The sequence below is a fragment of the Mizuhopecten yessoensis genome, unplaced genomic scaffold (assembly GCF_002113885.1).
Source record: "Mizuhopecten yessoensis strain PY_sf001 unplaced genomic scaffold, ASM211388v2 scaffold4301_2, whole genome shotgun sequence".
NCBI lineage: Eukaryota > Metazoa > Mollusca > Bivalvia > Pectinida > Pectinidae > Mizuhopecten > Mizuhopecten yessoensis.
This window is the reverse complement of record NW_018405477.1, coordinates 231,441-246,969: the sequence shown is the minus strand read 5'-3', so window position 1 is coordinate 246,969 and position 15,529 is coordinate 231,441. Positions and strand designations below refer to the sequence as shown.

Below are 15,529 nucleotides of genomic sequence, written 5' to 3'. Positions count from 1 at the left end.
AATAGCCAAGCTTATCGAGCTTCCTGCTCTAGTAACGATATGAAGATAAAATATAGTTTACAAAATTTCGATATTTGATTTAGACCTAAACATCAGTTACCCTGACTGAAACAGATCAAAAGAATATCCTGATAGCCCTTTTTTATTCATTTGCAAACAGGTTTGACGTATTGCATAAGTAAGATTAAAGAAGCTGGTCAAATTAGGTAGATTTTGTTATGATAGAAAGGAAGAATCGAGATTGTAGTGCCCTCATGAGGTAGAAATTGAGATCACGTTTGCTGTACTTTTGTCCGATACTCACTGCACAGGCAAAGAGCAATCGTTAGAAAAATAATGTCTATTTGAGGAAAGTGAACCACGGTGACATACTTTTAACAACGGTTGGGTCTAGTTTTGACCTAACATAGAAGACACCTAAAATCCATACATAACATCTTGTTTCTATCATTGTGAAACCTCTAACAGTTCGACTCGTTCGTTAAACTCATACTCAGATTGCATTTTTATTTGTCAGCATAATTTAACATGTCTATGGAGTCATTCAACACGTTAACTATATGGTGTCGTATGTCTGTAAAATTTAACATGTTAACTATATGGTGTCGTATGTCTGTATAATTCAACACGTTCACTCTATGGTGTCGTATGTCTGTATAATTCAACACGTTACTTGGTATTATATGTCTAAATCAATCTACGACTATTTTGCAGATTTATGGTACTACGCACGCGCACAAACATTGCAGAGGAAAACACTCCTGCGATGGCATCCGCAATTTTCACATTCTTGTCCAAACGTTTTGCACAGATCATTGTAAAACAAAGGTATGTTTACCTGTATCTAGATTGTAAAACAAAGGTATGTTTACCTGTATCTAGATTGTAAAACAAAGGTATGTTTACCTGTATCTAGACTGTAAAACAAAGGTGTTTACCTGTACCTAGATTGTAAAACAAAGCTATGTTTACCTGTATCTAGATTGTAAAACCAAGGTATGTTTACCTGTATCTAGATTGTAAAATAAAGGTATGTTTACCTGTATCTAGATTGGAAAACAAATGTATGTTTACCTGTATCTAGATTGGAAAACAAAGGTATGTTTACCTGTATCTAGAATGTAAAACAAAGGTATGTTTACCTGTATCTAGATCGTAAAACAAAGGTATTTTTACCTGTATCTAGATTGTAAAACAAAGGTTTTTTTACCTGTATCTAGATTGTAAAACAAATGTATGTTTACATGTATCTAGATTGTAAAACAAAGGTTTGTTTTCCTGTATCTAGATTGTTAAACAAAGGTATGTTTACCTGTATCTAGATCGTAAAACAAAGGAATGTTTACCTGTATCTAGATTGTAAAATAAAGGTATGTTTACCTGTATCTAGATTGGAAAACAAAGGTATGTTTACCTGTATCTAGATCGTAAAACAAAGGTATTTTTACCTGTATCTAGATTTTAAAACAAAGGTTTGTTTACCTGTATCTAGATTGTAAAACAAAAGTTTGTTTACCTGTATCTAGATTGTAAAACAAAGGTGTGTTTACCTGTATCTAGATCATAAAACAGAGGTATGTTTACATGTATCTAGATTGTTAAACAAATGTATGTTTACCTGTATCTGGATTGTTAAACAAATGTATGTTTACCTGTATCTGGATTGTTAAACAAATGTATGTTTACCTGTATCTAGATTGTCAAACAAAGGTTTGTTTACCTGTATCTAGATTGTTAAACAAAGGTATGTTTACCTGTATCTAGAATGTAAAACAAAGGTATGTTTACCTGTATCTAGACTGTAAAACAAAGGTGTTTACCTGTACCTAGATTGTAAAACAAAGGTTTGTTTACCTGTATCTAGATTGTAAAACAAATGTATGTTTACATGTATCTAGATTGTAAAACAAAGGTTTGTTTACCTGTATCTAGATTGTAACACAAAGGTATATTTACCTGTATCTAGATTGTAAAACAAAGGTATGTTTACCTGTATCTAGACTTTATGTACAACAACCATCGTACCAGAAACATGTACTGATTTTGATCAATCATAACTAATTATAACAATGTACGTCATTTTAATGTGTAAATTTCGTTAATAGATATCGCTGAATTTGTACGTTATTACATATATATATATATATATAAGTGTACGTTATTACATATATGTTTATGTGTAATTTCATTAGTAGATATCGGTGAAAAGACACCTGAAAATAATGTAATATAATAACATATGTTATGCATTTGACAACTGCTGAGAGCTATTGACTCCTTTCATAAAACTCCTGGTTCTAGGTCGTTTTAGATATGTCTATGAATTGATGAATTGCGTTAGCGTGATTGTTGACAACAACTAATGTGTATTTATAGAAGAGAAACACCAGCATTTAGCTGTGTGCCGGTGTCCGTCGAGAACAATACATTATGTGAACATCGTATTAGATCTTACAAGATATTCAATTACATCTGTCCAATTACATCTGTTCAATTACATCTGTCCAATTACATCTGTTTAATTACATCTATTCAATTACATCTGTCCAATTACATCTGTTCAATTACATCTGTTCAATTACAACTGTCCAATTACATCTGTTCAATTACATCTGTCCAATTACATCTGTTTAATTCCATCTGTCCAATTACACGTTATGTGTATGATTGGGTGATCATTATATAAGAGGGTAATTACATAGATGTATCGTTTGTTGTTGATATTCTTTCATGTACACCACGAACAACATACGTGAAACTCCATCAGTTATTTTATTTATCCTTTACATCATGCTCTATCTTACTTTCTAAACAGTTTCTTATGTACATTTGCAGGCTATCACTGCAATGTATTATCATCAAAGCGTATTATGTTATGAACGATGAGAAGGACTGTGCATAAGTACGGAAGTACTTATCGCACAATCATCAGAATGAAATGTCTTTTGTTATTTTATATGTTCTACTTTCTATACAAACAATGTAGGTATTAAACGTGTCTTAACGTTTCAAAACTGACTGGTACTTTGTCAAGCTATGATTGAGTGAGCGATTTGTATTTTTACCTGTTCACCTATGTGACAAATTGTATGTCTATTATGTCGCTCGAGTCGGGACGTTTCGCCTATCGATAGGGAGCGTATACACACTGTATTGAATAGGTTATTCGAACAAAACAAGTAATTACAAAAAACTAACAACCTACATTGTCACAACACAGCCAATCTGTAGATAGGTAAACGTTTACTTACAACGCACGAATATATATTATTTGTTCTTTTTAGGAGTGACGATCCGTTTGACTGTCTGATCAACGTTGTGCCTGTCTCAAAAACACAGAAAGTTCTCAAGCGTCTCAATGATACCGGATATGACGAAGGACCGGAACCCAGCAGTATCGTGAATATCAATGAGGGTGACGTCATCGAAGTATCCTTCCGCGGGAATGTCAAAAACTCAAAGGACAAAACACTCCGAGTGAGATATAACACAAACCTGAAGTCCGAAATAGGATGTTATGTGGCAGAGGTGGACCAGTATTTACAGAAAAATTTCAGCGTTTATCGAGGTGTGATTCAGCTTGAACGCTGTTATATCGTCAAACCGTGCCGGAAGTTAAAACGGTCACCGTCCGTGGTCGATGAGAATGCCGTTGCGAGTGCTTTGGAAACCAAGAAGGAGCATCTCTGTGAGATATCGATCAACATTCCAAAGGTAAATACAAAAAAGCAAAACTTCAGTTACCATTCATACAGGTCATTTGGCCGTGACTGAACCATGCATACAGGTCATGTGACCGTGACTGTACCAATCATACAGGTCATGTGACCGTTACTGAACCATTCATACAGGTCATGGGATCATGACTGAACCATTCATACAGGTCATGTGGACGTGACTGAGTCATTCATATAGGTCTTGTGGACGTGACTAAACCTTTCATACAGGTCATGTGGACGTGACTGAACCATTCATACAGGTCATGTGACCTTGGCTGCACCATTCATACATGTCATGTGGACGTGACTGAACCATTCATACAGGTCATGTGACCGTGACTGGTCCAATCATACAGTTCATGTGACCGTGACTGAACCATTCATACAGGTCATGTGCACGTGACTGAACCATTTATACAGGTCATGTGGACGTGACTGAGCCATTCATACAAGTCCTGTCGACGTGACTGAACATTAATACAGGTCATGTGGATGTAACTGAACCATTCATACAGGTCATGTGACCGTGACTGAACCATTCATACAGGTCATGTGGACGTAACTGAACCATTCATACAGGTCATGTGGCCGTAACTGAACCATTCATACAGGTCATGTGATCGTGACTGAACCATTCATACAGGTCATGTTGATGTGACTGAACCATTCATACAGGTCATGTCGACGTGACTGAACCATTCATACAGGTCATGTGGATGTAACTGAACCATTCATACATGTCATGTGGACGTAACTGAACCATTCATACAGGCCATGTGGACGTGACTGAACCATTCATACATGTCATGTGGACGTAACTGAACCATTCATACAGGTCATGTTACCGTGACTGAACCATTCATACAGGTCATGTGAACGTGACTGAACCATTCATACAGGTCATGTTGATGTGACTGAACCATTCATACAGGTCATGTGAACGTGACTGAACCATTCATACAGGTCATGTGAACGTGACTGAACCATTCATACAGGTCACGTGGACGTGACTGAACCATTCATACAGGCCATGTGGACGTGACTGAACCATTCATACAGGTCATGTCGACGTGACTGAATCATTCATACAGATCATGTGGACGTGACTGAACCATTCATACAGGTCATGTGGACGTAACTGAACCATTCATACAGGTCATGTCGACGTGACTGAATCATTCATACAGATCATGTGGACGTGACTGTATAATTCAGACAGGTCATGTGGACGTGACTGAACCATTCATACAGGTCATGTGGATGTAACTGAACCATTCATACATGTCATGTGGTGTGTCTGAACCATTCATACCGGTCATGTGACCGTGACTGAACCATTCATACAGGTCATGTGGACGTGACTGAACCATTCATACAGGGCAGGTGACCGTGACTGAACCATTCATACAGGTCATGTGGACGTGACTGAACCATTCATACTGGTCATGTGGCCGTGACTGAACCATTTATACAGATCATGTCGACGTGACTAAACCATTCATACAGGTCATGTGGACGTGACTGAACCATTTATACAGATCATGTGGACGTGACTGTATAATTCAGACAGGTCATGTGGACGTGACTAAACCATTCATACTGGTCATGTGGACCTGACTGAACCATTCATACTGGTCATGTGGACGTAACTGAACCATTCATACAGGTCATGTCGACGTGACTGAACCATTCATACAGGTCATGTCGACGTGACTGAACCATTCAAACAGGTCATGTGACAGTGACTGAACCATTCATACAGGTCATGTGGACGGGACTGAACCATTCATACAAGTCATGTGGACGTGACTGAACCATTTATACAGATCATGTGGACGTGACTGGACCATTTATACAGGTCATGTGACCTTGGCTGAACCATTCATACATGTTCTGTTGACCTGACTGAACCATTCAAACAGGTCATGTGACCATGACTGAACCATTCATACAGGACATGTGGACGTGACTGAACCATTCATACAAGTCATGTGACCGTGACTGAACCATTCATACAGGTCATGTGGATGTGGACAAAAAAGAACAATGAATGAATGAACCATGTTTACTAATCTAACCCTATAGACAACTGGTGAAACTTATGATTCCTAATCATACGTTCGAAGTTATTTCAAGATAAAAAAAAACCCAAAAACATCATTACATCAAAAGTAAGGTATGAAGAAGAAGAATTCGGCAAAAGGAACGTAGAGGCTATAATAAGGAAATGTCTTTGTGTATTTAGTTTGATTTATTTGTATTTATTTAGATTGTTTAATCTGAAAAGTGGTTATTATTAAAGATCAGTATATTCATACTTACAATTTTGATTGATTGCGAAACAGTGTTCGAAGTTTTTAAATATGTTTTTAAACCGTTATAGTAAAATAAATAAATAGCAAACACTACGTTTGACGATAGATAAAATGTATGTATTTTGGAATGCTTTTATGAATGCCCATCCGTTATTTTTATGTATCCGAAAGTTTACAAAGTCTGGCGATATCATCAAACATGCCTGAGTTTAGAACTGAATTACATAATGACATTTCCTTTTCCGTATCTCCTATTTCATTAGAATTGTATCGATATACATTTCTATCCATATCTGCTGTCGATAGTTTTATTCGTGGTCAAGTAATTGTCAGCGTTTATCATATCATAGCAATTTGTGATAATACTAAGATTGCATGTTGTTCATATTAATTGATGACGTGATACCTTGTAGTACCACATCGAGCCTGCGTACATCCCAGTTACCGCCCCTGTAACCATCATAAAAACCACAGATCCCGTGGATGACGACCTCATACGAGATCTTGCACGAGACATGGGAGATGAATGGAAAAGGGTAGCTCAGTTGTTGAACGTCAGCCGCGCACGAATACAAGCAATCTTGAGGAATGTCCAAATCAGTGACAAGTCGGAAGAGGATGCGCGTTACGAAATGTTGCTTAACTGGCTCAAGAAAATGCCAAAATCTACCGACAAGGTAAGTTGATAAAGAAATAGGTAGTTATGACAACCAGGTACCCAGATAACAGAGAACATGTATGTGAACCGTTATGATTCCATGCAATAAACTGTTGATAAACACAGTCAAAATAGGAATGTTGTGGGAGCGGTAATGTCAAAGCTAGTTACAAGTTCTTAATATACAGTATGTGTTGCGTATGAGAAGAGAAAATAAGCACGTCCAGACTGGGTTTTGAACCCGGGACCCTCAGAACTCCAGACGGATGCTCTAACATTGAGCTACCTGGTCACCGACGATCGACCCACTCAAGTTCAGCTACAGTTGTCAAATAGACAGAAGTTATTTAGGCTAAATTTTGTCGACCTATATAAAGATATAAGCCTACAGAATAAGACAAAATACGAAGAATATCATGATTGAAGTCACCAACATATTTAACGTATTATGTCGTGTAAACTAGTAAGATGATTCAGATATACTGTGAACGAACATATTTTAGTGGTGGTCTTATTTTAGCGCTTTTCGCTCATTTTATATTGCTCTAAATTATGAAGACACTAATTGATGTTATTTTATATTGCATATATGTGGGGTACGCAAATTAATCTGACATCAATGTACTAATCAATTCAAACTTGATAATGCGCTAAAATGTGAGTGTGCGAAAAATAAATACGTTTACATTATTTAGGGGTGAGTCACATCCATTGAAATCACAATACAGTAAGGTAACCTATACCAGTTTACAGTTTATCTGCCCAATCTTTTTTCCCAATTTGATATGCTACTCGATAGAAGGTTCCTGTGTGAATACAATATATCATGCACAATGTTTTGGTTCTCCTGTGTCTCGCCAACTCCTTACATGATTAAGTGGGTATAGGGTATTCGTTATTACTTTTGCTTACCATGTCTAAAAACTGAAAAGAAAGTAAAACATTTAAATGTATATCTACAAACGTATTTTATAACTATGCGGATAGGTGGTCATGGCTACATAACTATCCGGATAGGTGTTCAATGCTAAATCAAATGCCACTTTTCAGCAGGCTTCTGTGTTTTATGATTTCCATATATGATCCACACTATTGTATTGTCTTCTTTTGTCGTATCACAGGTGGCAGTGCTCAGTAGTGCCCTGGTAAAAGGGGGACGTGCAGACCTTGCGGAAGATGTCAGATCAAAATGGCGGACTTTCCAGAGCAGCCAGCATGTGGCGGCCTACTGAGCAGAAGTCATCTCCATGGAAACGCTTTAGTTTTTAAAAACTGTCATAGGATATCGGTAGGGCATATATCATTACACTTAAGATATGAGGAAGTGTCAGAAAATTCTTGACATTCGCCTAAAAGTGACCTTGCCTCAACAAGAGTGATCTTGACGTCATAAGTGCTCTCTAGTTGTCTCTACGCTGAACAGAAGCATCGCTCCTATTAGAGATTACCAATACGTTATTGGGTACACAGTCGACCCACCGATAGACAAACTATACAATTCTTACTACCTTCCAATAGCGCAATACTATAAGCAAAAAGCCCGATAGAGATTTACCGCAATAAAAATATTCATTTCATGTTTCTTTTAAATATCGGTTGTAGAATAATGGAACTCATTCTTAAAGACCTAAACCTGCGTTAAAAGTTTTATATTGTGTCCATTTAATAAAACACATTTCGATGGTGTTTATATGGTGTTACAAAACACAGGATGAAGTGTAACATCCTGTTTATCCGTTTACGTTAAGTTTTCCATAAGACGCAAAGAGTGAACAATGCAGGCCACCCTATACGCTTGATTTATAATAGAGTTACCTCCCTTTTAAATACCAACAGAGGTTCCGATTAATTAGCTAAATAACCATTAGTAAAAGGCGGGGTTTTTTTTTAACGTAAAACCCTTTCGGAAAGAAGGTTAATACCAAAGGAAGGTAGTATGTTTCCCAAAACAAAGTATTACCGGTCCAGTATTTGGACATCTGTTGATAAACATAATTCAATTTCTCCTGAGGTATACTTTTCTTAACCCTTTCACCTCTGTAGACCATAATGGACTCATTCAGATCAATGGATGATAGAGTCTACCGAAGTTACATAGGGGTGAAAGGGTTAATTTGCAATTAATCATTTAAACTATCCTTTTTAATACAAAATGTTTATCTTTATAATAAAAGGCAAAACAGACTTGTGTATTTAAAGACATAACAAAAGATGACGACTTGTTCCTTTGGTAGGGGTCTGTTTAACACACTGCTATTTACAATGTATTTATATTATTTCTGTTGGCAGATAGTGTGATATGTTTAAGGTACAGTAATGTTGTAAATCAAATATCGTGATCATATTATGGGTAATAAGTTCTCATTAATTAAATATGAAAAATATTTTTCTGAGACAAACTGCAAATGAGAAGATAATGTGATCGTTGTTATACATTTTGTATGGAGTTAAATGCCATATAAGGAGTAAGTTCGTCCATCTCCTATTCTGAAGCCTTATTATTATACATTAATATACATATCATGTATTAGCGATTCTGTGATTTCAAGTTAGTTTTACATTTGTTCCGTACTATTGTTACAAGTATTATATACATGTACCCTATATTTGTTTTGTTTCCGTCCGTTATATGATGTTTAATTGAAAGAAATTCAAATGAAACATCAAAATTTCGCTAATTGCAACTGAATGTAAAATATTATTTTTGCTATAAGCTCGTTGATGACTGTTTGCATTTCATCGAGTCAAAATATTATTTGTTATTTTCACCAGTAAACAGTGTACAAGAATACAGTTTTATATATAAAAGAAAACAAAATATGTATATCGAGTTGCATGCCACTCCAAAGTAAATGCCTTCATAAAAATCGGATGCTTGAGAGAATTATATTTTGATAGAGAAAACTGTTGAAACGCTACATATTATTTCGTGACCAATTATGTATATTGCACATTGTAGATATAATGCTATAATTTATATTATTTATGTATTATCATTACATTGTAGTTATAATTTATATTATTTATGTGTTATCATTACGTTTCCATTGCCTGTTAGCTCTATGTATATCACCCTGCAATGAATCATTGTTATTAGAAGAAATGCAAAAAATAAAAATATTTTATAACTTTTGTTTTCAAATAAAAAAGTATATAAACTGATTTTCAAAATAAATATCAGGATGCAATCATTAAGAGCCAATAAGATGTGAAAGCCCTTCATTATTCAATGGATATTAGCACTACTTTGAATATATCACAAATCGCGAGATACTCATTATCATGGAAATTCGCAAAATGAATTTAAATATCTTTCACAGAAACAGAACTTAACAAGGAACTTATAACGGTCGTTATTCCATTTGCTAATTTCGTGTCGTTGGAGGCAGAAACGCTTATATATGATGCCGAAATTTAAATAATCAATAGTTGTCAAGTTTTAAGGAGATTCTAATCAAAGTGTCGCAATATTCTGTCCGTGTTTTATGTGACTTTTTGTTTGTTTGTTTTTTTATTCAGACGTTTGTCCACAAACCATAAACTTAGAACCAATGTGGATAGAATAGACTGCACTACATATTGAAATATATTAAAGTTATTTTGACATGAAATTATTATCTAATTTTACAAGTAAAGGGAAATTGTGTAACGTTTATCCACACAATATATGAACTGTTTTTGAACCATTGTACATTCCATGCAATTATGACGTAATATTAAATGAGTTTCCGCTCTACAATGTGAAGCTGGGATCTTGTTAAATCAACATTATAATAAAAAAATCAACACAATACCAGATATACACTGTAAACGTGGAAGTTTTCACAGTGTGGAAAAGTTCGCAAGTTTGTTTACGTGAGGTCAAATCGCTAAAATATCACACTCGAATATTTATTTTTATATATTACGTAGAATATAGATAAATAGAATATATTGAATTCTGGACCATCGCAAACAGGTAAACTTCCACACAGGATCGGTTTGAAGGGTCACAACGCGAACATTTCCACTCACGAAAATGTCCAGTTACAGCATGTCATTACCGACGAGAAAATTAAAGCATATTTCCTGTCGCCATCCTCAAGTCTTTGACATAAAGATATTGACGCAATGTTTATTTTCATAACTGCGACGTTAAAATGCCAAACGTCACATCTTTTGTTTTATTTGACTTTACAGTGGATGTTTTTTCATGAAATATTACGCAAGAATGTTGTGGTATTCACTATAACGTAACACGTAGTCATGTGATGTACCTCATTTAAAACTATTCCAATACATATTTCAGTTCGAGTAAATGTGAAACTGTGTAATGTTATTTTAATGGATTAAATAATTTTAAAATAGTGTTTCTGTCGACTTACCTAAAACCAAATGAACTTGTTAGCTTAGGAGTGATAATGTGTGGGTCTTTTTACCGTAAACTTCAAAAACAAATAACAACAAAGCAAAGATGTCAAAACGTTGACCCAATAAGGTACGATTCGTGAACTGTTGTATAAAAATAGTGTGCATTTCTTGTTCCCAATCTGTTAAAATACCTGTAAAATAGCAGATATTCTATTTTGTTACTAATTTAAGACATGCATTTTAGCTGATAAATTCACGTCGATTCAATATGATGTGTATTACCGAATCCGTCCCTATATATTTGATACATTTGTAAATAAAATAAAGCTAATTATACACAAAATCCATGTGTTTCATGTCTTGTATGTATGGTACTGTTGACGTATTCAATTACACAATACGTCTCTGGGTTAATTCAAAACACACAAGGATAATAAGACCGAATGTTCCGGAAGTGTATGCGACTTCTAGACAGGAGTCCAAACTCGATTTGAGCTGTAGATTTTAGTGCATAACGTCATGAACATGACACACAGTACCTCACCTCCGTCACAAAACAATACAACAACTTAATATATTTGTCATCATAATTTAATATGAATACATGATCTGTAATCAGCCATTTTTATTCACGATTTCATTTGTTAACTATATTCACGTTAAGTACACACAAAGTAGATCATACACTCTCTCAGCTCCTTATATGGTTCTGGTCTGATTAACATTTCGCCTCTAAACTAACCTTATTCTTCAGGCACCCAATTGTCATGACAAAAAGGAAATTCACCGTGATTTTACTTTTCTTAGATGACCCCCACATACACGTGATTGCATGTTTAACCTTTGGTAGTAGATACCGTATGCCAGAGAATCAGTTACACAACATACACGTGATTGCATGTTTAACCTTTGGTAGTAGATCCCATATGCCAGAGAGTAAGTTACACAACATATACGTGATTGCATGTTTAACCTTTGGTAGTAGAGACCATATGCCAGAGAGTAAGTTACACAACATATACGTGATTGCATGTTTAACCTTTGGTAGTAGATCCCATATGCCAGAGAGTAAGTTACACAACATATACGTGATTGCATGTTTAACCTTTGGTAGTAGATACCGTATGCCAGAGAACGAGTTAGACAGCATTCCCGTGATTGCATGTTTAACCTTTGTTAGTAGATACCGTATGCCAGAGAATGAGTTACACATCATACATGTGATTGCATGTTTAACCTTTGGTAGTAGATACCGTATGCCAGAGAATGAGTTGCACAACATACACGTGATTGCATGTTTAACCTTTGGTAGTAGATACCATATGCCAGAGAATGAGTTACACCGTATCATACAGCCGTGTGGTCGTTCTAGGACTCATCAGTGATACTTGGTACTAAAACGTTGCACATACAAAGGGTCACGTGCGTGTAACCCATTTAATTTATCAATTCCAAAGTTCAGAGATGTCACGAATGACTTTTAAATCAAATCATTAGGAATGTGTCTTTTCCCCCGTAAGAGCAATATAGATAATAGGCGAATGCTATTCAGACGGCAAAACCATTTACAAACATTCAGACACATCTTTCCTACGTTCAAATCAAGCTGTTTGCCTAAAATTTCACTAACATGCATATTTCATTAAACCAGTCCCAAAATTGTAAAATATCATGTATCTCTACTATAGCGCTTCAATAGCGACACAAATAGAACTAGGGTCATTCATCCCTGAAATTTCATAATGAACTATTCCAACCTTTGAATTGGAAGAGTTCAAATGTGTTTTCAGGGGTGATTGAGTTAAGATTTTTTTGATCACATATGAAAAATAACTTTAAAATTCAATATTTGATAAATATGTTTCAATGTCGTCTATTCCGTCTTTGCGTATTGCAGAGTTATCTTCTCTTGTGATTGTTACGTCATTGGTTTGTGAGAGTAACGTCATCAATTTTTGAGAAAACGACGTAATTCAATCAATACCTGCTCACAAGAGAAGATAACTATGCAATACGCAAAGACGGAATTATGATGTGTAAACAACAAGTGCTGCACTATATCTTGGTTCAGTGATAATAGCTTTGTTCTCGTAGATACGTACAGCTAGGGCTAGATCCATGTCATGGGATTCACATCGACCAGTTTCACAAACACTCGTTAAACTAACACCAACCTGACATCTCATCATAACCATGCCTAGTAAACCTTCATATCTTCGTATCACGGAGAATGAAATGGCATGCGGAAATATTTCTATTGTATAAATCAAATTCGAATCACAACTATTATTTTGCTCAAATAATAGATACAACCAATCCGCCCACTAGCAAGGCTAACAAGAACATGGTATAACTACGGTACAAGTTATATTTTGGTTGGCTTTGACTTCTCCATCATGTTTGGAATTAATTGATTTTTTTTAAGGATCCTCGTACCACTGCCGAAAACAATAACTAACGCTTTCACCACTGTAGAACATAATGGACTCATCCAGATCAATGCATGGTAGAGTCTACTAAAGTTACATAGGGTGAAAGGGCTCACTGAAAAAACGACTATAACTTTCTAAAAAGAAAACCATATCTTGCGGAACTTTCATGAAAAAGGACAGATGATTTAAACCAAACAATATTCAAAACACAGTTCTGATTGAAAAATAAAACAGGACTAGACTGGGTTTCAAACCCCGGACTACAAGTTGATATACTATCACTCTAATTGACTGAGTTACGTCGTTATGAAAAGTGTCCTGTTTGTGTGTTTGTTTGAGTACGTGGTTTAACCGAGTAGGTCCGATTATATCCGAAACGAAATTTAGGTTATTGTACGAAAAACTATAGTGCAGTGGACCAGGGATCCATAACTACTTTTATCAACGTATCACTTTGTATTTGTACTAGTTAATTACAATTATTCAATTTTAATCAATTAAACGTAAAACCTTAGTATCCATTCCAATTAGTTACCCGTATGTTCAGTTGTAATGATGTAATCAACACGTGACCTTGGTATCCGTTCTAGATCAGTATCAGTATGTTCTGACGCACTCAAACACTATGCACAAATTCGTACATTAACCTCACAATTTTGGAAACTATTTTCATTCAAGCTAGCAACATCCTTGCTTGGAATGAATCTATGTTTCCATTCTAAGTAATGAAGGAAGTGGTCAGGCCGACCAAGCCTCCCAGATATATGGCATATTGATGTCATACAGACCTCAAAGATAACCTCTTTATTGATGTTATATCGATGCCATACAGAGCTCAAAGATTAACTGTTCACAGATGTCATATCGATGCCATATAGAGCTCAAAGATAACCTGTTTACTGATGTCATATCGATGCCATATAGAGCTCAAAGATGAACTGTTTACCGATGTTATATCGATGCCATATAGACCTCAAAGATAACCTGTTTATTGATGTTATATCGATGCCATACAGAGCCCAAAGATGAACTGTTTACTGATGTCATATCGATGTCATACATAGCTCTAAGATAAACTGTTTATTGATGTCATATCGATGCCATACAGAGCTCAAAGATGAACTGTTTACAGATGTCATATCGATGCCATACAGAGCTCAAAGAAGAATTGTTTACTGATGTCATATCGATGCCATACAGAGCTCAAGGATGAACTGTTTACTGATGTCATATCGATGCCATATAGAGCTCAAAGATGAACTGTTTATTGAAGTTATATCGATGCCATACAGAGCTCAAAGACCAACTGTTAACTGATGTCATATCGATGCCATATAGAGCTCAAAGATGAACTGTTTACTGATGTCATATCGATGCCATACAGAGCTCAAAGATGAATTGTTTTTTGATGTCATAGAGATCTCACAGATGAACTGTTTACTGATGTCATATCGATGCCATATAGAGCTCACATATGAACTGTTTACTGATGTTATATCGATGCCATACAGAGCTCAAAGATTAACTGTTTACTGGTGTCATATCGATGCCATACAGAGCTCTAAGACCAACTGTTTACTGATGTTATATCGATGCCATAGAGAGCTCAATGATGAACTGTTTACTGATGTCATATCGATGCCATACAGAGCTCAAAGATAAACTGTTTACTGATGTCATATCGATGTCATACAGAGCTCAAAGAAGATTGGTTACTGATGTTATATCGATGCCATACAGAGCTCAAAGATGAACTGTTTACTGATGTTATATCGATGCCATACAGAGCTCAAAGAAGAATTGTTTTTTAATGTCATAGAGATCTCACAGATGAACTGTTTACTGATGTTATATCGATGCCATACAGAGCTTAAAGATGAACTGTTTACTGATGACATACAGAGCTCAAAGAAGAATTGTTTACTGATGTTATATCGATGCCATACAGAGCTCAAAGATGAACTGTTTACTGATGTTATATCGATGCCATACAGAGCCCAAAGAAGAATTGTTTACTGGTGTCATATCGATGCCATACAGAGCTCAAGGATGAAC

At 35.7% G+C, this 15,529-nt stretch overlaps 1 protein-coding gene across 1 annotated transcript in view; it reads left to right on the top strand.

Moving 5' to 3' along the window:
* The window catches only part of LOC110448792 (death domain-containing protein 1-like), a 71,951-nt gene extending 61,477 nt beyond the window's left edge, over positions 1-10,474 (top strand). The window contains exons 10-13 of the mRNA XM_021495236.1: positions 715-828; positions 3,285-3,714; positions 6,448-6,711; positions 7,814-10,474. Of these exons, the coding sequence (XP_021350911.1) occupies positions 715-828; positions 3,285-3,714; positions 6,448-6,711; positions 7,814-7,924 (919 nt within the window). The 3' untranslated portion in view covers positions 7,925-10,474. The remainder of the gene's footprint in view (positions 1-714; positions 829-3,284; positions 3,715-6,447; positions 6,712-7,813) is intronic.
* The last annotated feature ends 5,055 nt before the right edge of the window (positions 10,475-15,529 follow it).